The 26,391-nt window shown below is 43.4% G+C and overlaps 1 protein-coding gene across 2 annotated transcripts in view; it reads left to right on the forward strand.

Annotated features, from left to right (window-relative positions):
- The window catches only part of EGF (epidermal growth factor), a 163,516-nt gene that overhangs the window by 32,007 nt on the left and 105,118 nt on the right, over window positions 1-26,391 (forward strand). For both annotated transcript variants that reach the window (XR_006386790.1, XM_044268240.1), the window contains exons 2-4: window positions 18,678-18,877; window positions 23,738-23,919; window positions 25,348-25,578. Coding sequence is in view for 1 of the 2 variants with exons in the window: in XM_044268240.1 (XP_044124175.1) it covers window positions 18,678-18,877; window positions 23,738-23,919; window positions 25,348-25,578 (613 nt within the window). In the remaining variant the exon portion in view is untranslated. The remainder of the gene's footprint in view (window positions 1-18,677; window positions 18,878-23,737; window positions 23,920-25,347; window positions 25,579-26,391) is intronic.

A 26,391-nucleotide genomic window follows, 5' to 3' on the forward strand; every position in this document is an offset into this window, starting at 1 on the left:
GTTGGCAATCTTCTTATAGCCTAGGCCATCTTTATGAAGAGTAACAATTCCTTTTTTTCTAAATCTCATAGAGTTCTTTGCCATGGGGTGCCATGTTGGACTTCCAGTGACCAGTATGAGAGAATGTGAGAGCTGTGGGGATTCGCTCTGGTAGTTAGTACTAGCGGATGCAGTATAGAGGCAAAGTACATAGTTCTTGAATCAAACAACGGTGTTTATTCACACATTGGTGTATAACAAAATGCAGATAAGGCTACTTTCACACTCGTGTTTGGTGCGGATCCATCATGGATCTGCACAAACGAATCCGTTCAGATAATACAAACTGTCTGCATCCGTTCATAACGGATCTATTTGTATTATCTTTAACATAGCCAAAACGGATCCGTCTTGAACACCATTGAAAGTCAATAGAGGACGGATCCGTTTTCTATTGTGCCAGATTGTGACAGTAAAAATGGATCTGTCCCCATTGACTTACATTGTGTCAGGATGGATCCGTTTGGCTCAGTTTTGTCAGACGGACACCAAAGCAGAATGGAGGAGGAACGGAGGCAAACTGATGCATTCTGAGCAGATCCTTATCCATTCAGAATGCATTAAGGGCAAAACTGATCCGTTTTGGACCGCTTGTGAGATCCCTGAACGGATCTCAAGAACGGAAACCAAAACGCCAGTGTGAAAGTAGCCTTAGGTGTATCACAAAATGTAGGTGGCTTGGTGTTTGTTCACACACAAGGAATGTCCATAAACAATAAAAGTCACCTTTTCTCCCCGGCCTGGAACATGGGGAGTAGTCACCCACCCTGCACTTTGACTACTCCCAGTAAGAGCCGTCCCGAGTCAGCTATGACAGCCATGCTCAATCTCAAGGTGTCAGTTAGCAATAGCTGCTGCTGACATATAAAATACCGGCTCTTACTTCACCGAGGCCAGGAACCTCGGTGACATATGCCTTCCATCCATGATGATTCCAGGTACCTTATTACAGAGCGATAACACCGAATTTAACACACATGCTCCCCATTCACACCTGAGACCTTGTAACACTAACGAGTCACATGGCACAGGGAGGGAAAATGGCTTATTGGGCACAATTTGGCCATTTTCACTTAGGGCTGTATTCACTTGTGTTGCCAGTGGTTTAGACATGCTGCGTGTTGAGTTATTTTGAGGGCACACCAAATTTACTCTGTTATACATTGCATCAAAGTGTGATCTTCCATGTTGTCCCATGAAAAGATAGAATAAAATATTTACAAAAATGTGAGGGGTGGACTCATTTTTGTGAGATACTTGTAATGCTGCAAGGGGCGACACCAGATACTGAAAGCAAAGGTTCACATACTTTTGCGACTTACAGACATGTGGTATTGGCTCATTTTCCTCAATAAATTAATGACTTCTAATATTTTTGACTCATTTGTTTGATTTGGTTATCTTTATCTACTTTTCGGACTTGTGTGAAGATCTGATGTAGTTTTAGGTCAAATTTATGCAGAAATATCAAATTCTAAAGGGTTCACCAGTTTTTAAGTACCACTGTATGTACATTGCATACATGGCTCAGTACAAAATACACTGTCTATGGACATATTTTCTGCATTACTATCTGTCCTTAAGCTAGGGCTTAACATTCATGTCCCCTGGTCTCTTCCTGCTTGGCATACTAATGCCCTTCTCTGCCTCATCAGGGTCTTTCTCATGGCTTCAAATAAGTGTAAAATGTGTGTTTTTCTACAGTACCATTGAGAAGTGCCAAGGATTTGAGATTGTTCATTATTCCCACTTGTTCCTCTAACGCATTATGCGTTAAGGTAACATAAAGGGGCTTTTCATTCCTGCTTTGGGCAGTTCATTCTTCTATTCACAGCAGCCTGATGCAACGCTGCACAGCGCCTTTGTATTTTGTTAAGCTACTTTTTTTCAGGACATGGCCTCTATAATACCACAGTTGCTGGGATACCGGGGGCACTAAAATGTCATTGTGCGTCATGCTTAATTGAAAACTATGCAGAATTTATTCCGATTCTTGATAATTTTCAATGAACTATGCATTACTCAGATCTGTATTTTATACAAATACCAGAATGTTAATCTGAATAGCAATATCTTAAGGAATATCTTTCGATATATATGTACCAATACATAGTGTAAGCTAAAATGTGGTAATATAAGCTGGTAGTTTGTTACTACATCTGAGTATAACGCCAAAGTGGAGGCATGTGAATGAAATTGAGGAGGGAGAGTCGACATGACATATGATGTGGTGTTTATGATATAATGGAGATATATTATCAGTAGGTATTCCATGTTTTAATCAAACTGCTGTAATGTAGAACCCCTTCATGATAAGTGTGAAAAGACATTGATCTAAGAAATATATCCAACTGCAGTGGTGGAAAATACAGGCATAAAATAGAGCCTAAGGGGAGAGGGTCCATCACTGAACTGCCTATGAAACTTGTCTTTAGCCACCACTAGGGGTGCTCACTGAATGAAGATTTGCATTTAAAGAGGTTGTCCGGTTTCCTATATTGATGACCTATCCTCAGGAATGGGAAGGAGGAGCTGTAGTTACACCTGTTCGCCACTGCAATATGGACGGTGAGCAGGTAAACAGTGAAGAGAGCACAGCACTCGCAGGAGAGCAACGTGCCGATCCGCAGGGGAGAACACGTGAGGTTGACGGTGGGCCAACGGGTGCAACAGTTCATCGGGTACTCAGGTTTAGCAGATGCCTCCCTGGGCCAGCAGTGCAGTAAATGGGGGAACAGCACCAGATTCTCCGGGGCAGACTCTTTTTTTTTTTTTTTTTGTCTGGCCAAATAGTAATAAAGAGCTTTGGACGATACCTAGCATGTATGCCGGAACATGGCCAGTGTCACCGCCAGACATCTGAGAAGCTCTGACAGATGTTCTTCAGAACCTCCTCCTTGAGGTTCCTTTTGTTTTGCTTTCGTTTTCTCATCTCGTTAGCCTCTCTCAGCTGTCATGTAGTTGCACTGATTGCATCCCTTTAAATCCCTTCCCATACTGCATCACTTTGCGGTTTATACAACTTCCTGGAGTGTGTGCATGCTGGAGTATACTACTCAGTCTTCTACAGATAAGTTTTGTTCATTCATTTGTGTTTTCCTGTTTGCTGGATCCCAGGTGACCCTGACTCCCTCCGTATCAAGTCTAGGGAGCCGGTGGTCGTGTCCCCTCACTATTATAGGATGTTCAGGTGTTATACAGTCGAGGAACGAGGATATGCGATCATCTACCATTGAGATTTTTGCATAGGCTGAGCAGTTAGGGAGAGAGCCAGGTCTGTTGCAGGGCTCTCCCTTTGGTTCCTTAGTTTTGGATCCAGTCAGTCGGATCTTCATTTTGTGTCTTCTAGTTTTCTGTACACCTTCCGTGACATTATAAACCGCCAAAACCGTCTCAAGCATGGATCCGGTTTCACTTTTGACTGAACACATGCAGGGTCTTTCATTGGAGGTAGCAGATCTCTGTAAAACTGTTTCTCAGTTTCAGGTGACCGGTTCAGCTTGCGTTCATGGAGTTTGTTCTGAGCCTAAGATCTCGCTCCCGGATACGTTGTGAGTAGTGAGAATTTTGTTCGTTTTAGAGAGGCTTGCAAACTCCATTTTCGCCTACTTCCCCATTCCTCTGGTGATGAGGAGCAGAGGGTGGGGATCATCATCTCGCTGCTCAGGGATAACGCTCAGTCCTGGGCCTTTTCGCTGCCGGTGGGGGCACGGCCCCTCTGTTCAGTGGATGATTTTTTTTTTTGCCCTGGGTCAGATATATGATGATCCGGATCGTATTGCTCTGGCTGAGTCTAGACTACATCTTTTATGCCAGGGTAAACACTCCGCAGAGATATACTGTTCAGAATTTCGGAGATGGGCAGCTGATACTGGTTGGAATGATGCTGCACTTCGAAGTCAATTTTGCCATGGTCTTTCAGAGGGATTGAAAGATGCATTTGCCTTTCATGAGAGACCTACCTCCTTGGACTCTGCCATGTCTCGGGCCGTTCGTATTGACAGGCGTCTTAGAGAGAGAGGAGAGATCACTCCTTCCTGTCATACTCAGTCCAAGGACAGTGTGGCGGTCTCATTCAGTGCACAGGGGTCTCAGTCGCTCTCAATCCCTTCTGAGCAGGGGCCCATGCAGCTGGGTTTGCTTGCCTCTGACAATAGAGGATTCAGCTCTCATAGGAAGGTTTGTTTCTGTTGTGGAGGTATAAATCATTTGGCAAATGTTTGTCCCTCTAGGAGATTCAGGCAGTTTTTTGAGAGTAATAAAGAAACAAAAAGAAAAAAATCCTCTAAAAACGTTCCATCTGTTACTATTGGCAAGGTTGATGCGGAAATTGAAGGTTTTCCGTTTGCTTGTAGTTCCCGTTTTGTCCTACCTGCCAGGGTAGCGCTAGAGAGCAAGAACATTTTTTGTGAGATTTTTGTAGATAGTGGAGCAGCTGTCAATCTCATTGATAATCAATTTGCTATAACTCATGGTTTCCAGGTATGCACTTTGGGAAAGGATATACCTGTTTTTGCTATTGATTCCGTTCCAGTTTCTCATAAATCGTTAAAGGGCATAGTTCACAATATCCGTTTGATTGTGAGTGATACTCATGTTGAGGATGTGTCATGTTTCGTCCTAAGCGGGTTGCCTACTCTTCTAGTGTTTGGGCTACCCTGGCTCACTAAACATAACCCCACCATTGATTGGCAAGCGAGGCAAATAAATGGTTGGAGTGACTTTTGCAGAGAGAATTGCCTCACGACATCTTTTTGTGAGGTTTATACTAAGACTGTACCATCTTTTCTCTCTGAATTTTCAGATGTGTTTTCTGAGAGCAGTGTTCAGGACTTGCCCCCTCACAGGGAGTACGGTTGCCCTATTAATCTCACCCCAGGCGCCAAGCTGCCTAAATCTCGTTTATACAATCTCTCCCAACCTGAAAGGGTCGCTATGCGTGCTTAAATCTCTGAGAGTCTGAGAAAGGGACACATACGACCCTCGAAGTCACCTGTTGCCGCTGTTTTTTTCTTTGTTAAGAAAAAAGATGGTTCTTTAAGACCATGTCTGGATTTCAGGGAGCCGAATAGTATCACAATTCGTGACCCTTTTCCGCTTCCTCTGATCCCGGACCTGTTTAACCAGATTGCTGCAGCTAAAGTTTTTTCCAAGTTGGATCTAAGAGGGGCATACAACCTGGTCAGGGTCAGAGAAGGAGACGAATGAAAGACGGCCTTCAATAACCCTGAGGGCCATTTTGAGAATTTAGTTATGCCTTTTGGTTTGATGAATGCTCCAGCCGTCTTTCAGCATTTTGTAAACAGCATTTTTTATCATTTAATGGGGAAATTTGTATTAGTGTATCTAGATGACATTTTGATTTTTTCTCCTGATTTCAAAACTCATAAGGAACACTTACGTCAGGTCTTGCTCATCCTGCGGGAGAATAAATTGTACGCTAAACTGGAAAAATGTGTGTTTGCGGTTCCAGAAATTCAATTTCTGGGGTTTCTTCTCTCCGCTTCTGGTTTTCGCATGGACCCCGAGAAGGTCCGCGCTGTGCTTGAGTGGGAGCTTCCTGAGAATCTGAAGGCGCTGATGCGTTTTTTGGGTTTTGCCAATTATTACAGGAAATTTATTTTGAATTATTCCTCTGTTGTTAAACCACTCACTGATATGACTAGAAAGGGGGTAGATTTTCCCTCCTGGTCGGTAGAGGCGTGCAAGGCCTTTTCTAATATCAAGGAGAGTTTTGCTTCCGCTCCCATCTTGGTACAACCTGATATTTCTCTGTCCTTCATAGTTGAGGTGGACGCTTCTGAGGTGGGTGTGGGTGTGGTCTTGTCTCAGGGTCCCTCTCCTGCCAAATGGCGACCGTGTGCCTTTTTCTCGAAGAAACTCTCCTCCGCAGAGAGAAATTACGATGTGGGAGATAGGGAGTTGTTGGCCATCAAGTTAGCTTTTGAGGAATGGCGCCATTGGCTAGAGGGAGCCAGACACCCTATTACCGTGTTTACTGACAATAAGAATCTGGCCTACTTGGAGTCAGCCAAGCGTCTGAACGCGAGACAGGCCAGATGGTCTTTGTTCTTTTCAAGGTTTAATTTTGCTGTCACGTTCCGCCCTGGGGTTAAGAATGTGAAGGCAGATGCCCTGTCACGTTGTTTTCCGGGAGGTGGGAATTTTGAAGACCCGGGTCCCATTTTGGCTGAAGGTGTGGTGGTCTCTGCTCTTTATCCGAATTGGAGGCAGAGGTTCAGGTAGCCCAGTCAGAGGCTCCTGATCTTTGTCCTCCTGGGAGGTTGTTTGTGCCTCTCGCTTTAAGACACAAGATTTTTAAGGAGCACCACGATACTGTCCTTGCTGGGCACCCGGGGGCAAGAGCCACAGTGGATCGGCGCTTCGTAAGTCGGCCGGCGCTTCTGGTGGCCGGCGCCTCGTGGTGGAAAATACAGGCATAAAATAGAGCCTAAGGGGAGAGGGTCCATCACTGAACTGCCTATGAAACTTGTCTTTAGCCACCACTAGGGGTGCTCACTGAATGAAGATTTGCATTTAAAGAGGTTGTCCGGTTTCCTATATTGATGACCTATCCTCAGGAATGGGAAGGAGGAGCTGTAGTTACACCTGTTCGCCACTGCAATATGGACGGTGAGCAGGTAAACAGTGAAGAGAGCACAGCACTCGCAGGAGAGCAACGTGCCGATCCGCAGGGGAGAACACGTGAGGTTGACGGTGGGCCAACGGGTGCAACAGTTCATCGGGTACTCAGGTTTAGCAGATGCCTCCCTGGGCCAGCAGTGCAGTAAAGGGGGGAACAGCACCAGATTCTCCGGGGCAGACTCTTTTTTTTTTTTTTTTTGTCTGGCCAAATAGTAATAAAGAGCTTTGGACGATACCTAGCATGTATGCCGGAACATGGCCAGTGTCACCGCCAGACATCTGAGAAGCTCTGACAGATGTTCTTCAGAACCTCCTCCTTGAGGTTCCTTTTGTTTTGCTTTCGTTTTCTCATCTCGTTAGCCTCTCTCAGCTGTCATGTAGTTGCACTGATTGCATCCCTTTAAATCCCTTCCCATACTGCATCACTTTGCGGTTTATACAACTTCCTGGAGTGTGTGCATGCTGGAGTATACTACTCAGTCTTCTACAGATAAGTTTTGTTCATTCATTTGTGTTTTCCTGTTTGCTGGATCCCAGGTGACCCTGACTCCCTCCGTATCAAGTCTAGGGAGCCGGTGGTCGTGTCCCCTCACTATTATAGGATGTTCAGGTGTTATACAGTCGAGGAACGAGGATATGCGATCATCTACCATTGAGATTTTTGCATAGGCTGAGCAGTTAGGGAGAGAGCCAGGTCTGTTGCAGGGCTCTCCCTTTGGTTCCTTAGTTTTGGATCCAGTCAGTCGGATCTTCATTTTGTGTCTTCTAGTTTTCTGTACACCTTCCGTGACATTATAAACCGCCAAAACCGTCTCAAGCATGGATCCGGTTTCACTTTTGACTGAACACATGCAGGGTCTTTCATTGGAGGTAGCAGATCTCTGTAAAACTGTTTCTCAGTTTCAGGTGACCGGTTCAGCTTGCGTTCATGGAGTTTGTTCTGAGCCTAAGATCTCGCTCCCGGATACGTTGTGAGTAGTGAGAATTTTGTTCGTTTTAGAGAGGCTTGCAAACTCCATTTTCGCCTACTTCCCCATTCCTCTGGTGATGAGGAGCAGAGGGTGGGGATCATCATCTCGCTGCTCAGGGATAACGCTCAGTCCTGGGCCTTTTCGCTGCCGGTGGGGGCACGGCCCCTCTGTTCAGTGGATGATTTTTTTTTTTGCCCTGGGTCAGATATATGATGATCCGGATCGTATTGCTCTGGCTGAGTCTAGACTACATCTTTTATGCCAGGGTAAACACTCCGCAGAGATATACTGTTCAGAATTTCGGAGATGGGCAGCTGATACTGGTTGGAATGATGCTGCACTTCGAAGTCAATTTTGCCATGGTCTTTCAGAGGGATTGAAAGATGCATTTGCCTTTCATGAGAGACCTACCTCCTTGGACTCTGCCATGTCTCGGGCCGTTCGTATTGACAGGCGTCTTAGAGAGAGAGGAGAGATCACTCCTTCCTGTCATACTCAGTCCAAGGACAGTGTGGCGGTCTCATTCAGTGCACAGGGGTCTCAGTCGCTCTCAATCCCTTCTGAGCAGGGGCCCATGCAGCTGGGTTTGCTTGCCTCTGACAATAGAGGATTCAGCTCTCATAGGAAGGTTTGTTTCTGTTGTGGAGGTATAAATCATTTGGCAAATGTTTGTCCCTCTAGGAGATTCAGGCAGTTTTTTGAGAGTAATAAAGAAACAAAAAGAAAAAAATCCTCTAAAAACGTTCCATCTGTTACTATTGGCAAGGTTGATGCGGAAATTGAAGGTTTTCCGTTTGCTTGTAGTTCCCGTTTTGTCCTACCTGCCAGGGTAGCGCTAGAGAGCAAGAACATTTTTTGTGAGATTTTTGTAGATAGTGGAGCAGCTGTCAATCTCATTGATAATCAATTTGCTATAACTCATGGTTTCCAGGTATGCACTTTGGGAAAGGATATACCTGTTTTTGCTATTGATTCCGTTCCAGTTTCTCATAAATCGTTAAAGGGCATAGTTCACAATATCCGTTTGATTGTGAGTGATACTCATGTTGAGGATGTGTCATGTTTCGTCCTAAGCGGGTTGCCTACTCTTCTAGTGTTTGGGCTACCCTGGCTCACTAAACATAACCCCACCATTGATTGGCAAGCGAGGCAAATAAATGGTTGGAGTGACTTTTGCAGAGAGAATTGCCTCACGACATCTTTTTGTGAGGTTTATACTAAGACTGTACCATCTTTTCTCTCTGAATTTTCAGATGTGTTTTCTGAGAGCAGTGTTCAGGACTTGCCCCCTCACAGGGAGTACGGTTGCCCTATTAATCTCACCCCAGGCGCCAAGCTGCCTAAATCTCGTTTATACAATCTCTCCCAACCTGAAAGGGTCGCTATGCGTGCTTAAATCTCTGAGAGTCTGAGAAAGGGACACATACGACCCTCGAAGTCACCTGTTGCCGCTGTTTTTTTCTTTGTTAAGAAAAAAGATGGTTCTTTAAGACCATGTCTGGATTTCAGGGAGCCGAATAGTATCACAATTCGTGACCCTTTTCCGCTTCCTCTGATCCCGGACCTGTTTAACCAGATTGCTGCAGCTAAAGTTTTTTCCAAGTTGGATCTAAGAGGGGCATACAACCTGGTCAGGGTCAGAGAAGGAGACGAATGAAAGACGGCCTTCAATAACCCTGAGGGCCATTTTGAGAATTTAGTTATGCCTTTTGGTTTGATGAATGCTCCAGCCGTCTTTCAGCATTTTGTAAACAGCATTTTTTATCATTTAATGGGGAAATTTGTATTAGTGTATCTAGATGACATTTTGATTTTTTCTCCTGATTTCAAAACTCATAAGGAACACTTACGTCAGGTCTTGCTCATCCTGCGGGAGAATAAATTGTACGCTAAACTGGAAAAATGTGTGTTTGCGGTTCCAGAAATTCAATTTCTGGGGTTTCTTCTCTCCGCTTCTGGTTTTCGCATGGACCCCGAGAAGGTCCGCGCTGTGCTTGAGTGGGAGCTTCCTGAGAATCTGAAGGTGGTCTCTGCTCTTTATCCGAATTGGAGGCAGAGGTTCAGGTAGCCCAGTCAGAGGCTCCTGATCTTTGTCCTCCTGGGAGGTTGTTTGTGCCTCTCGCTTTAAGACACAAGATTTTTAAGGAGCACCACGATACTGTCCTTGCTGGGCACCCGGGGGCAAGAGCCACAGTGGATCGGCGCTTCGTAAGTCGGCCGGCGCTTCTGGTGGCCGGCGCCTCGTAAGTCGGTTGAGGGTTTGGTGGCAGCCTGTGAGACCTGCGCTCGTGCCAAAGTCCCTCATTCACGGCCATCAGGTCCTCTCCTTCCGTTACCCATTCCTTCCTGTCCTTGGACACATCTGTCCATGGACTTCATTACGGACCTGCCTCGTTCCTCGGGGAAGACTGTGATTCTGGTGGTGGTGGACCGTTTTAGCAAAATGGTGCATTTCATTCCTTTTCCTGGCTTACCCAATGCTAAGACGCTGGCATAGGCATTTATTGATCACATTGTGAAATTGCATGGTATTCCTTCAGACATAGTCTCTGATAGGGGCACGCAGTTTGTTTCCAGATTCTGGAAGGCTTTCTGTTCTCGCTTGGGGGTTCGGTTTTCATTCTCTTCTGCTTTCCACCCGCAGTCGAATGGCCAGACAGAGCGCGTCAATCAGAATCTGGAGACATATCTGCGCTGTTTTGTGGCGGAGAATCAGGAGGATTGGTGTTCTTTTTTGTCTCTTGCTGAGTTTGCTTTAAATAACTGTCGTCAGGAGTCCTCTGATAAGTCACCATTTTTTGGTGCATATGGGTTTCATCCACAGTTTGGGACATTCTCTGGAGAGGGGTCTTCTGGTTTACCTGATGAGGACAGATTCTCCTCGTCTTTGTCATCTATTTGGCAAAAGATTCAGGATAATCTAAAGAGCATGAGTGAGAGATATAAGCATGTGGCGGATAAGAGACGTGTGCCTGGTCCGGACCTGAATGTTGGTGATCTGGTGTGGTTTTCTACTAAGAATATCAAATTGAAGGTTCCCTCCTGGAAGTTGGGTCCTAAGTTTATTGGGCCTTACAAAATCTTGTCCGTCATCAATCCTGTTGCCTACAGTCTTGATCTTTCTCAGACTTGGAAGATCCATAATGTTTTTCATAAGTCCTTATTAAAACCTTATGTCCAATCCATTGTACCTTCGTCTTTGCCTCCTCCTCCGATTGTGGTTGATGGTAATCTTGAATTTCAGGTCTCTAGGATTGTGGATTCTCGTGTTGTCAGCGGTTCTCTCCAGTACCTCGTTCATTAGGAGGGTTATGGTCCTGAGGAGAGGATGTGGGTCCCAGTGACGGACATTAAGGCCACTCGTCTCATCAGGGCTTTCCATACGTCCCATCCTGAGAAGGTGGGCTCTGAGTGTCCGGAGTCCACTCGTAGAAGGAGGGGTACTGTCACCGCCAGACATCTGAGAAGCTCTGACAGACGTTCTTCAGAACCTCCTCCTTGAGGTTCCTTTTGTTTTGCTTTCGTTTTCTCATCTCGTTAGCCTCTCTCAGCTGTCATGTAGTTGCACTGATTGCATCCCTTTAAATCCCTTGCCATACTGCATCACTTTGCGGTTTATACAACTTCCTGGAGTGTGTGCATGCTGGATGCTACTACTGAGTCTTCTACAGATAAGTTTTGTTCATTAATTTGTGTTTTCCTGTTTGCTGGATCCCAGGTGACCCTGACTCCCTCCGTATCAAGTGTAGGGAGCCGGTGGTCGTGTCCCCTCACTATTATAGGGTGTTCAGGTGTTATACAGTCGAGGAACAAGGATTTGCGATTATCTACCATTGAGATTTTTGCATAGGCTGAGCAGTTAGGGAGAGTTGCAGGGATCTCCCTTTGGTTCCTTAGTTTTGGATCCAGTCAGTCGGATCTTCATTTTGTGTCTTCTAGTTTTCTGTACACCTTCCATGACAGCCAGATGGCCTTGGCCCACATTATAGTCAATGAGAGCATATAGCTGGTTGTATCCGGCTATACCCAATACTGTATACTCCAGCAGGCTGTTCTTCTGCCAGAATGTGTATCTAAGGTTATGTTGTGAACTCTGGCAGTTTGTTTTCCGGTGGAAGAACAGACTGCCGGAGTTCACTGGCTGCATTTGTCATAGCTGGATGCCCATTAACTGTAATGGGGATCCGGACAAAAAATGCTGCACAGTGACATAGCATTTTAATTAGACCCCTCCCAAGTCAGTCAGCCTTGACCTTAAATCCGTCCCCCCATGCCACAAGCCCGCAATCAGACCCCCATGCCACCATGATCAGACCTCCAGGCTGCCACCACCAGACCCTCCCTTGCTGCAATCGGGGCCAGACCCCCATGCCATCCATTGCCATGTCCCCCACTCACCCAGTGCCATCAGATCAGCCCCTCCATGCCATGTCCCCCAGTGCCCCCATGATGGCACTGCCATCAGCCCCTCCATGCCATCCAGATTGCCATGATGTCCCCCTTTCCCAGTGCCTCCGTGCCATCAGATCAGCCTCTCCATGCCATTTCCCCCAGTGCCCCCATGATGGCACTGCCATCAGCCCCTCCATGCCATCCAGATTACCATGATGTCCCCCTTCCCCAGGGCCTCCATGCCATCCACCATGTCCTCCACTTCCATAAGATCAGCTCCTCCATGCCAAATCACAGGTGCCCGGATTGTGGTTGATTGCTCTTAGCAACAGCATTACATCTCAGCACATCCTTGCTGGGAAAATATGACCACCTGGGAACTGGACATTTTCCCACCTCCCATGGCTCCAGTTGGCTGCCCTTGGCAATTACACATTCTGTCCTTTCATCTGGAACTCCAGGCATGGAAACAGCTTGAACCTGATCATAGCATCCACCTTGCTTGGACATGTCTTTATTGGCATGTGTTTCATTTAGTGAAATAAACTAAATAATGTGGGGGACATGATCTTCACTCGATCCTGACATCCTAGCCTTGTTCAGTCACTGCCTAAACATTATTTTAATTCTCTCTTTTAGACCCTGGGTCTACTACACAGAGGCTCAACAACCTTAGGCCTCTTTCACATGACTGTATGGCTTTTTCAGTGTTTTGCGGTCTGTTTTTCACGGATACGTTGTTCCGTTTTTTGTTTCCGTCGTGTTTCCATTTCTGTTCCGTTTTTCCGTTACGGGCATAACATTTTTAATAGATGGTTCCGCAAAAACAGAACGGATATGGAAGACATACGGATGTATTTCCGTATGTGTTCAGTTTTTTTTTGCAGACCCATTGACTTGAATGGAGCCACGGAATCTGATTTGCGGGCAATAATAGGACATGTTCTATTTTTCAACGGAATGAAAAAACAGAACTGCGGAAACGGAATACATAAAGAGTGCATTCCGTTGTTTTTGCGGAACCATTGAAATGAATGTTTCCGTATACGGAACACAAAAAATGACCTGTAAACGAAAAAAAAAAACCGCAGCGTGAAAGAGGCCTTATGCTGTATGCAGTTCCCACCATAGAAATGTTGCTTCACTCAGGTTTGGCATTGCCTGTCTTTAGTAGAGCAGCAGCACTCAAGGAAGAGCTCAGTCCTCTTAAATTCCCCCAGGTGAAGACTAATGGTCCTAATCAGCTGAAAACATGGGTGGGGTAAATAGTGGTGCATTTGGGAGCCCACCCTTATCTTCCCCAACTCTAGCAAACCAGATCCTTTTTTGGGGGTTTTGCACCTAACCCGAACACAGTTTTGCTGCAGAGCTTACTTTCTGTTTGACTAAACATCACTCTTCTAGTAGTCATAAATATGCTACTCTAGCAGTCACCCTGCCACAACAGATATATGATATACCCTCATTGCACTGTAGGTGATATAAATAATTCACAAATGGTACCTTTCTTTCTCTTGTCTGTGGCTGCGATGCTCAAAAAATGAACTTTAAAGTGACAAGCTAATGAGCTTGCAAATGCTCTGGGGCATTTTCCATTCTTGCAAGTGCCCAAGCACCCCGCCACTAGTTGCTGATAACTTCGCCCTTGTCTTGCTATAAGCCAGCCCCGTATCCGCCTTACGTTACTGTCTCAGCTCCCTGACATCCTGCACCTGCAAACTGAGCCCAGGCATGCACCGTACAATGCCCACCCTGGGCAGTTGTACCAATGAAGGAACTGCTCACCGTATCCAGGTGTGGCATTTTATGATGGCTCCATTATCATTTTAGCTGCTGGACCCACAGTGAATATATATTACCTGTTTTAGCGTTATTCTCTAGACTGGTACACTTTATACTTTAACTTTGCTTTATTTTACATTTATACTATTTTTGTGCATTGTTTAAGTTGTCCTCATTAAAGATATCAATTGGTTTCAATTAATGCATTGAGAGCCTCACATCCTTCTGCTCTTCTATTAGGGTACAATGATACAGTTAAATATACAGTAGCATAGTAATATATATTAACAGGAAGGAATACATATGTTAATTCTGTATCATTCCACTACTATAACTACAAAAACAAAATATGTGGCACTTGCATGTGGCCCAGTAACTTCATAGTGTTAAAAAAAGAAAAGACATGTTTGCAATGTGGTACTATTGCTCATATTATTGTATTCACTATCTATCTTGGCATTCACTGGCAGTAGTGCAGTAAGGCCTCTTTTACACCACCGTCTTTTTTTTTTTGTTTACGGGGTGTTTTTTGCGTTCCGTTTTTTTCAATGGTTCCGCAAAAAAAACCAGAATGTACTCTGTATGCATTCCGCTTTCGTATTTCCGTTTTTCCGTTCTGTTGAAAGATAGAACATGTCCTATTATTGCCCGCAAATCACGTTCCGTGGCTCCATTCAAGCCCAACTTTTTCTTTGTAATTACTGTATATGCCATATAGAAAAATGGAACAGAAATGGAAACCCAACGAAAACAAAAAACGGAACAATGGATCCATGAAAAACAGACCGCAAAACACTGAAAAAGCCATACGGTCGTGTGAAAGAGGCCTAATGCTTGTGAATGCCGTGCTTCCAGATCTGATTTTCCTTAGGAGGAATAGACAGGCTCAGCATATGTTTGCAATTTACGTAAGCAATGTGTACATTTTTTACATATTCCCACTCTACATTTTTCAGTGTAGACAATGTGCAGCACAGTAGCCTTTAAAATATGTAATACCTCCACCAGCTGCAATATTTGTTTTGTGGAAGCAGGTCATTACCAGTTATTTAGCCTGCACTTTTCATTTCCAGCTTCCAATATTGCAAGTGGTTGGGAGCACCAACGTAAAGAGTAAAGCTGGTCATACACATTAGATCTATCTTGGCTGAACCTGTCAATTTTGGTGGATTTGGCCAACTGTCTAATGGGCATGGCATCTTACCTACATGTGCATGCCGAGACGATCATTCATACTGTATGTATGGAAGGATCAGGAGAGCTGTTGGCCGAACTTAAATGGGTATTCCCATCTCACACATTGGTGACATATCACTAGGATATTCAATGGATTCAGTGCACACGCCAATGTGGATCAAAATCCACATTGACCGAAACATTGTCATCATCATCATGCTGAGAAACAATTCTTGAAATTATGAATGTTCTCCACTTTTTTTTTCTGAGACATCAAAGTTTAAGAAAAGACATAATTTTGATCCATATTGGCGTGTGCACTGAATCCATTCAATACTCGAGTAGGGTTGAAGAATTCTTTTTGGTTGCACTGCACCCTACATATGGTGTGCTTTTCCAATATATCTCCACCATATCACTAGGATATGCCATCAATGTCAGATAGGTGCAGATCCCAACTCTGGGACATGTTTCTATCTCCAGAACGTGACTCCTAAGTGAAGGAGAGACCACCGTGCAAGCATGGCCATCCTCCATCCACTGCCATGGGAGTGGTGAAAACAGCAGAGCACAAGCTTGGTTATTTCTGGCAGTCCCATAGTGGTGAATGGAGAAATAACCATGCATGTGTGATGCGCTTTCCATTCACTTCTATAGGTCTTCCGAAAATCTCCCTCAGAAGTGAATGGAGAGCACATGTGCACTCGCTTTCACTTTGGGGGTTCCGTTCTGGAAAGAGCAGTGGATCCCAGAGTTGAGACTTGCACCTATCATTGGTGGCATAGCCTAGCGATATAACACCAATGAATGAGATGGGTATAATTATTTAAGCTTAAAGTGGTTATCCCATAAATAATGTAAAAAATTAAAACCAGACATCATGTAGTGCATGACAGCCTCCTCATTCAATGCTGCAATTACTCTAATAGATTTATTTCAAGCTGGATGCTCAGTGGGCCTGCACTTTCTCAGAGGACATGTCCTTTCTGCTGCAGCTGGTGGCATTTGAAGGATGAAGTTGAGCATGTATGTCAGTCTCGGTGAGCTGCACAGAGAAATTAGAAAAAAGGCAAACCGCAGGTGGCGCTATACAGAGAGATTTCAGTAAATAACTATGTGGCTATACTAAATTATTTAGGGGGACAACCCCTTTAAGCCAAAGAGATCTTGGTTTCAATTGTTCTTATGATTACGGCATTTCAGAGGTCATACACCCATTAAGCAGAATATGATGACACATCCTATTGGCATATCTGTCAGAAAAATCTCCAGATGGCTCCATTGAAGGGTCATTCCCATCTTATAATGTTATGGCATATCCAAAGGGACATTGTTTTGGCATATGTTCTACCATTAAAGAGCTAATCCCATCTAATAAAGCGATGGCAAATTGCTAGAATATGCCAAAACTTTACGATCAGTGAAGGTTCAACCTTGTGGACTTGCAGCAAAGTCCCATTTGTTTTAAATAGGACCACCTACAATTCTCTGCAAAATGGGTGGCCAGAACCATGAAGAGGTGCACTGAAGCTCTCATTTGCATAAATAGCAACATTCTTTTTTCTCTGGTAAACCGCAACCGATTTTCAAAAGACAGGAAGAGTTTTATTCTGCAAGATCAACCCTACCAGGAAGTATGCCTGGTTTAATAGGGCTGCTATCAGGTGCTGATATTTCTATGCATAACTATGGGGTTTAGGTAACGCTGTAGTGGTTCTCCAGTGCATTGATTCAGCCATGCCCAACCAGCATAGCACTGGGTAAATATTAGGGATGAGCGAAGTCGATTCGCATAAAACTTCGTTGTAATACTGTACGGCGCAGGAGCTCCGTTCAGTATTAGAATGTATTGGCTCCGATGAGCCAAAGTTATTGCTTTGCGAAGTCTCGCGAGACTTCGCGCAATAACTTCATGAATTAATTTCTACTTTTAAAAAAACATTTCCCGAACTCGGGTGGGTTAGGTTCTAAGTAGTACCTTGGAACCGAACCTGAGTTCGGGAAATGTTTTTTACAGTAGAAATCAATTTATGAAGTTATTGTGCGAAGTCTCGCGAGACTTCGCGAAGCAATAACTTCGGCTCATCGGAGCCAATACATTATTATACTGTTTTATGCAAATCGACTTCGGATGTTTCATCCGAAGTCGATTCGCTCATCCCTAGTAAATATGATCCAAGACACCATGATTGGTGTAGGCCACTTGATTGATCCACAAATAGATGCGAGAACACATGGGCATAGGGTGTGCAATGTGCCCCCCCCCCCCCCCAGGGCCGATCGTGTCCCAGGTTTTTAGGAATGCCTAGTTGTGTGGTGCAGCCTTAATATTTTTGTGGGTGTCATGGTGCTCCAACCTGGATACCGTTGATCCCCAGGGTTAGACCCTGGAGCAATAAAGAGGGAGAGTTGTAGTAGGTGGAGAATAAGCCAAGTCCAGACTTGGAGAAAGTTCAACTGCTTTACATAAATTAACTTACATCCTGACAATATATGGTCTTTCTCTTGGTTCTCTTGAATATTCTGCTTTATCTCTCTGCTGGGCTAAACTCAGGCTTCAGGCTGATTACTGGACTTGCTGAATGTTTTAGTACCTTTGGAGGGGTGCCTTTGGCTGTTGACCCCCTCGTGGTCCTTTGCAAATTTGCAAGGAGTCATGAGCTGCTTTCCTGAGGAAACTCCTGCTGCAGGAGTTGGTACTTTCCCCTCACTGCAACATCTTTCTCATCTGCTTCCAACACTAGAATAGAACTCATAATCACTAAACACGTCCTACAGCCCCTCCCTTTGTAGGAAGCGGGACTAGCCCACTTCTGCCCAACAGGAGGGAGAATGGATTGGTAAGTTCCATTGTATCTAAAGATCTGTCTGCCATATCCGCTGCCACATGCTGGTGAAACAAGCACATTACATGAACATAACAGTTTCATAGCATTATTAGGAATGCACAATATAGATGGACCTGGAATAAATACACAGATTACATTGTTGTTAGCCTATTGGAGACAGTAGCAGGGTGTAGGAGTGGTAGTACCACTCTGGGGAACTACAGGTGCTACATTCCTAATGTGGATCTCGTGGTTAACTCTACATAAGGGACATCCGACTTGCCAGTGTGTGGTTGGGTGTATGCGTTCAGCAGTGACAGTGCCTTGTGCTATTGACAAGCTGGAGTGTGTGCTTCTTTTTTCTGCCTAAGCTGATCCAGGCTTCTGGGACTGATGTTATGGGCAATGAATGCTATGGACATTTCTTGTGGATGTTAAATTGGGAAGCTACAAGGTATACCATAGACTTATGCCAGTAGGTGTCATAGTGGCTCTGCAACTGGCCACAAAGACCCTGTATCAGGGAAGGATTACAGTTTGTTGCACCACTAAGAGAGATCATACCACCATTTTAATTTGGGCTGCACTGGTGCTTGTAAGGTGTACTATTAGCAATATTTAAGAGCTGTACCTCTTGGTAGAGGGGACTGTTGTGCACCCCATATTATTGGGCAAACCCCTGCTGCTGGATGGGGGCTGCATTATTGTGGTGGCCTATCTGACCCTGCACACTACATACTATGTGGGGATTTGTACCTCAGACTGAGCATTACATGTTTATGAACCAAGACATTTTGGCACATATTGTGTAAAAATTTATAATTTGACCATCCATATTTTTCAGGTCCAACACCTTTCCTGTTATTCAGCCATGGAAATGATATTCTCAGCATTGACATTGATGGTACTAATCTCAAGACAATAGTGGCCAGCGCAGGATCATCGGTGTTGCTGGATTTTGATCATAAGGAACAAAGACTTTACTGGCTTGATCCTAAGAGAGGCTTTATACAGAGGATATTTCTAAATAAAACTAAACGTGAGGTAAATTGTCATTAATCAAAGAATAAAATGAATGATTGCATATACAGTTGGACTATAAATCTAGAGGTATTCAACATTATTGCATCATCATTCAGATGTAAACCTTACTAAGGACTTGCATACATGTTCACTTCATTGATCAATAAAAAATTATTGTAGTTGAAGGAACGTTCTTGCTCATGATGAGCACAAATGTACTCTTGATCGGTGCTCATAGAGCATGGGAACTGCTGTGTACATGCTTCTCTTCCATGTCTTACATAGGAGCACATTCTTCCCAGCCCTTTTTGGCACGCATGTGTTGCACTTGTCATGCAGCAGATAATGATGATTGGATAGTTTTCCTGAAGCAGATCAGGAGAAAGCAATGTATAAAACTTGCTGCTGCACATGAATGTCTGCTGCCGTATCTTTTTACAGTAGCTTTATTCCTTTCCTAAGTTTGCAAATAACCAGATATGGAATGAAGCATTGGAAACAAGTTTGGCAAAACAGTTCTATAATAAAGTCATATAAAACTATTAATTCATATAATTAGATTTCACTATAAGTGTACATTAAAGCGGTTCTCCAGGAATTTAGAAAATGAAAATACTTTAATATTACTTTATTAGAAATAAATTCCCAAATACCTTTCATTAGTTGTAATGGCTCGTTTTGTCTGGGAGGCAATCATTAGGAGAAATAAAATGGCCGCTGTCCTATTAGTACACACAGAACCTGTCCTACTCACAGAGGAGGACAAGTTACTTCACAACACTGAGCTAAAGATCTGCCTCATCCTCCTTTCTGCTCTACTTGTCAGGGTTTATGATCCTGAATACAGATAATAAGATCTTCAGCTGAATCTCTGTAGGAATGGAGTCCATGGGGAGACATGAAGTACAGAGAAGTGCACCTCCTCTCTGTACTTCCTGTCTCCTCATGAGCTCCATTCTGTATTCAGGATCATAATCCCTTACATACAGAGCAGAGGAGGATGAGGCAGCTCCTTAAGTCAGTGTTGTGAAGTAACTTGTCCTCCTCTGTGTTTAGCACAGGTTTTGTGTGTACTAATAGGACAGCGGCCATTTTATTTCTCCCAATGATTGCCTCCCAGACAAAACGAGCCATCACAACTAATGAAAGGTATTTGGAAATATTTTTATAATAAAGTAATATTTAAGTATTTTTATTTTTTTAATCCCCGGAGAACCGCTTTAAGTTAAAGGCAAATCTACCAATATACACCAAACTCATATTTCATTTTAAATCCTAGTTCTTGATATTAATTGGTTTACTGCTTTGAGTTCATTGCCAACTTATAAGATTGATCGGTTAAGGTTCCAGAGGCTTAAATCCTAAGGGCCCATTTGCACTGGCATATTTTCTGATGACAATTGAGAATATATACCATGTTGATTGGCACTCAGTTTGCTCCATTTACATTGAGAAATCATTGGTAGTGAAAGAACTATTATTAGTATGATTGTTTGGGATCATACAATTCCATTATTGTCAGTAACACATCCTGTTTTCATGGGGAGATGCCCTGTGAACAACTGATGATTTTAATGCTTACCTAAAGGTGCTCATTGTTGTCTGATCATTGGGCACGTTTATATAGGGTAAGGATTGGGAAAGAATGCTCGAAAGTAGAATCGTTTGCCTGATCATAGGTTAAGTCCCTATTATATGGTCAGATCCATGTACAGTAAATTGATATCTCAGTCCTGAATATTTAGTCTAAGATTTATTGCTTCAACCAGTGGTGTCTAGCCATTTTTGGTCCAGTTGGACATGTCTATTCATTTTTTTTTTACCCTGTTGGTGTGTGCCATAATCCCTGGTTATTAAAAGGTTAAAGGAGTTAGTACTCTAAGTTCTGGTGCACTGTGAATTAGTGTGTCATACCTAGAGCTTCTTGGTTCCAGTTTTTTTGTGGCTCAGTTCCAGTTGTATTTGTTTTCTTGTCCTTGAGGATCAATGGTTTAGTTTCCAGTGGTTTGAAGCCTGTGTCAGGTCTTTTGGTACCTTGGTGCAGTGAATTAATTGGTGTCTGGAACTATGATGTCTACTGTTTGCATGTTGGTTGGTTTGGTTTTGTGCCTCAGTACTTCATATGTATTGTTTTGGTTCCTTCCTCTGAATCGGTCAGCTTGGGGAGTTGATGCTCTGTTCCTTACCTGTCTGTTTGCATTCCTACAATAGATTGACAACATGAAGTTTTGTTTTCTTACACTAATGTCTGCTAGCGTATATAATAAGACATCATACACTATGAAATCTACAGAGGGCATATGAACTTCTGTCGAGCTTGTTCCCATATTTTATTTTATTTTTTCTTCTGAATGTCTTTTTTTTCCAAATGAAATTTCCTTTCGCCACATGTTTGCAAACTTTCACACCACTGGGGTAACATTAGTTATTTCACCTTGGTTACTTGTATACTATTATTATTTCTCCCCTACTAGGGAGGTTCTGTCGTTAGGGTACTTTCACACTTGCGGCAGGATGGATCCGACAGGCTGTTCACCATGTCGAATCCATCCTGCCACTATTTCACCGTGCCGCCGGACCGCCGCTCTGTCCCCATTGACTATAATTGTCAGACATGCAGGACTTTTTAGTCCGGCGGCTTTCGCCGTGCTGCGCCGGAGCTCCACCCCCATCCCTATTATAGTCAATGGGGACTGAGCGGTGGTCCGGCGGCACGGCAAAATAGCGGCAGGACGGATCCGACATGGTGAACAGCCTGTTGGATCCGTCCTGCCGCATGTGTGAAAGTAGCCTTATATAGTCATGTTTAAATAGAAAATAGTCATTAAAAGGGCATAATGCTGAATAACTAATGTCATACCATGCCAACACTGTCACAAAATGATATCAGGTTGATAGTAATATACACTGTCCTTGAAAATAGTATATATAACTTCCAGTTTAAAAAAAAAAGTTAATGCCTCCGCTATAATTTCTCATATCTGCTCTTTCTTCAACCCTGGGCCAACAAAACATGGTAGTGCATGCACTCATCATCTCCCGCCTAGACTACTGCAACATCTTACTCTGTGGCCTCCTATATAACACTCTTGTGACCCTGCAATCTATCCTCAATTCTGCTGCCCAGTTAATCCACCTCTTCCCTCATTTTCCCTCCGCCTCAGCACTCATTGCTACCCATTGCCCAGCGAATCTAGTTCAAAATACTGACCTACTCTTCCTGTACATCTCCACATGTAATCTCTGATCCTCACAAGGCCTTCTCTTTGCTCTACTCATCTCTGCTGTTCACACAGTACTCTCCAAGACTTCACATGTGCATCCCCCATACTCTGGAACTCACTACCCCAGTACATCAGACTCTGGCCCAACATTCAAGCCTTCGAAAGAAAAAAAAAACACCAATCCAGGGAAACCTACTGCCTACAGTAACACCGCTGCCATTACACAGCCATATAAGCAGCTTTTACCTACATAGACTATCTCCTTCCTCCTTCCCTTGTACTTATAATAATCCTAATAATAATTCTCAGAGGTACAACTAACAGAGAAAAAGAGGAATATTTCAGTTTGACTTTATTGTCATTGCAATTTACATAATAACTTACAATGAAATTAGTTTTGTAGCTCACAGAGTTCTCCAACAGCAATATATGATGTCCACTATATTATATACAGAAACATGTGCATACAATACACTCGCAACCTCTAAAAGTGCATGTGTTCTATAAGGTAAAGGTATCACATCTCATCAATAAAAGCCCATGACATAAACCCCAAACCCTCCTATTCCCAACCCCAATAAAAACTAAAATTCATACTCAAAAGTACATCAATTCCTAAGTGCCTGTGCATATGTGCAAAAAGAAGAAGATGAGGAAACAGCCATATTAGCTGATATAATGTTCCTCCATCTATTTAAAGGTCCATCTTTTGCCAGATTGTAATAAAACAAATCATAACCTGTGTGGGTTGAATCCTTAGCTATACTGCAATCTCTCTTATACAGACGGCTAGTGTATACTGCCAGGGGCGTAGCTAAAAGCTCATGGGCCCTGGTGCAAGAGTTCTGCATGAGCACCCCTTCTCTCAGTGCTTTGTGGCCAGGGGCAGGGAAGCACATAGCCTTTGTGCTGCCTGAGGCAAAAATTGAAAAGGCACCCCCCCCCCCTCCATGCCAAATGTTTGACCTAACCCCTTCCCTCCAGCTAGATGTGTAATTTGACCAGCATTACTTCCTATAATACCAGTGTCTTCTTATATGGCACAAGGGTCTTTGGGCCCCCTAGCCCCCTAGCGACTGCTACCTCTGCACCACCTATCCTATAGCTATGCCCCTGACTGTATCCGAACTCGGAAGCTCAATCCCCAAAATTCTGTATGCAACCTTAGCTATCCTCGCCATATCTCTCCTATTTTCCCCAGTGGTATTTCCATACCAAATTGTGATACAATACCAGACATTTAGCTAACTATACTATATAAAATTCACTATAAATACTATAAAAATTCACTAAAAGCTGGGATGAAAGTTTAGCTTTCTTCAACTTCCTCAATAAGAAAAGCCTTCTTTACCACATAAGATACATTAATATTTCAAGTCAAATCCTTGGAAATATAAAGCCCCAGGAACTTTAGATTATCACATTTTTTGACTTTTTCTCATTTATATAGAGGAGAAAGTGCCGTCTCTCTTGGCCAATTATACTGTATACTGTTTTCCTTAGGTGAATTGCCTGTAAGTAGGTCTCCATAAACTGCTGTATCTGAACCAGTACTCTCCAGAGTTTGAAGGCTAAATAAGGTCTTTAATAAGGTAGTAAAAGATCTTGCATTACTAATATTTCACTTACCGGTAACACTGATGTTTTTGTATTTCAGAGAATGCGTGCTGTAATACAAGGAGCCACACAATTCACAGTGGATTACAAAAACAAGAACATTTTCTGGACTAACCAGCAAAAGGGAACCATAGAGTGGACTGGCACGAGTGGAAAGAAAGCTAGAACCCTTTTGAGAGGTTTAGTTCACCCCAACTTCATTTCTGTTGATCCAGTGGAGGGGTATATGCAACTTTAGACCTTAATTATTTAATGATTGTTTGTTAAAGAATTTACATCGTATTTTAAATTACATTTATTTTGGCTGTTTCCATTCAGCTTCTCTTCTCCGTGGCCATGGTGGTGAGGAGGAGCAATAGACTTGGGACCCTTTTTCTAGTCATTAGTGAGGGAACAGCGATGAAACAACTATCCTGCTTGCTTAGGTTATACATTTACAAGGTGGAAGAACCACTTTGAAAGGGTTTTCTGAGACACGAGCATGATTTCCGCACGGGTGCAATGCGTGATGTGAACGCACAGCACCCGCACTGAATCCTGACCCATTCATTTCAATGGGTCTGTGTACATGAGCGTTGTTTTTCACGCATCATTTCTGCGTTGCGTAAAAATCGCAGCATGTTCTATATTCTGTGTTTTTCCCCCATAGAAGTGAATGGGGCTGCGTGAAAAACGCATTGCATCCGCAAGCAGGTGCGGGTGCGATGCGTTTTTCACTGATGGTTGCTAAGAGATGTTGTTTGTAAACATTCCGTTTTTGCCAATCCGTCACGCCGTTTTAGCTGCTTTCACTAGGCCTAGTGACATCACGTTTATCGGTCACATTGCCTAGGCTCTGCTCAGCCCCATTGAAGTGAATGAGGCTGAGCTGCTATACGAAGCACAGCCGCTATACAATGTGCAGTGCTGTGCTTGGTGAGCAGGGAGAAGGCAGCGATGCTCAACGGAGCGCTGGTACCTTGTTACAGCTGATCAGGTACTGATGACCTATCCAGAGGATAGGCTATCTTATAAGCTTATCGTTGCATCTAGAATATTTAATGTGGGTCTTGAAGATGATCGTCCTGTCTTAGGGCTGTATTACACCAACAGATTATCTGACAGATTTTCTGACCAATCATTCGTCACATGGCAGATCACACACACAGATCTTTTGTCACACACACCAACTATTAGTCTGATTGGACAAAAATTGGTCAGATAATCTGTTGGTGTAATACAGCCCTTAGTTTTTCTTCTAGTATCTCATAGTTATTTCTATTTATAGTCATATAGTAGTTATAACATACAATGACATATGACTTGAAAAAGAGCAACAATAAATATTGAAATAGTTAGGTAACTTAAATTGATTGCCTAAAAAGAATATAATACAGCATGTTATATAAAGTATGTATGACAGTTTTTCAATTCCATTGGAACATTCTTGTTATCTAAAAAATCTAAAGTGTAAAATGATTACGTTTGGTTTGCCGTTTCCAATGTGTTTCTACTGCCCACTAGTGGCCATATTGGATATTGTAACAAATTTGTAAACATTTTAAAACTGCAAAGTATACTTAAATACGTTTATTATTTTTGGACGTTGATTACTTTTAGATGCAAAATATACTCCTGTGTAACTTTGGTATCAATGATTTTGACTTTTAGGTTACTCTTCTGGACATCTGGTAGTTCGGTGTCAGTGATTCAAAGATCTAATCTGAATGCAACCTCCATAACTGCTGTTACTGAAATGAGGGGGGATATTAAAGCCCTTGCACTGGACATAGATACTAAGAAAATATACTGGATCTTATCTAAACTAGAAGGTGAAGAATCAAGCATTGGCACTTGTACTTACTATGGGGACTCTGTAACAGTAATCAAGAAAATAGGCCAGTAAGTGATGTCTGTAAGCATGTTGTGTGCACATGAAATACGTGATAGCTAAATGTCTAACAACCGTTGGCCTTTCTATGCAGCCACTTTACTGCTAAAGCACTGAGAAAACATTGCTGGATTTATTGTGTGGCAATAGCAGACATACTGTACCATATGTGCAACCTGGACAGCCACTCGGGGGCCCAGTAGGCAAAAGGCCACAGCTCCAATCTAATGCCAAAGCCAGAAGTGGATCCAGCAGGAAGGAGAATTATAAGTCCTTCCTTTTGAATCCACTTGTGGCTTTAGCTAAAAAAAACTGCATGAAAAACTGACACAAAAACTGTGGCACTTAACCCTTTAATGCACAATGCTATACATTATGCTGCTGCATTGAGCCCACTCCATACATGGCGGGTGCCGGCTGTATAATAAAGCACCGGTACCAGTCATTTAACACCTCAGATGCCGTGGTCAATGGCAATCACGGTTTCTGTGAGGTTGAGCAGAGGGAGGGGGCTCCCTCTGCCTTTCAATAACCCTGCTTTCACACCTGAGCGTTTCTCAAAACTTCTTTTTGTCGCGCGTTTTTGTTGCGCGTTTTTTGTAATAGTAAACGCGCGTTTGACGTGCGTTTGGGTGATTGACAGCAGTGTTGTCCAATGAGTCTATGGCCCAAACGCGCGTCAAACGCCCCCAAAAAAGCTCCTGAACTTGTTTATGCGTCGGGCGTTTTACAGCGCGTTCAAACGCGCTGTAAAACGCTCAAGTGTGAACCAGGGCCATAGGAAAGCATTGGTTTTCACGTGTTGAGCGTTTTACAGCGCGTTT

The sequence above is a fragment of the Bufo gargarizans genome, chromosome 1 (assembly GCF_014858855.1).
Source record: "Bufo gargarizans isolate SCDJY-AF-19 chromosome 1, ASM1485885v1, whole genome shotgun sequence".
NCBI lineage: Eukaryota > Metazoa > Chordata > Amphibia > Anura > Bufonidae > Bufo > Bufo gargarizans.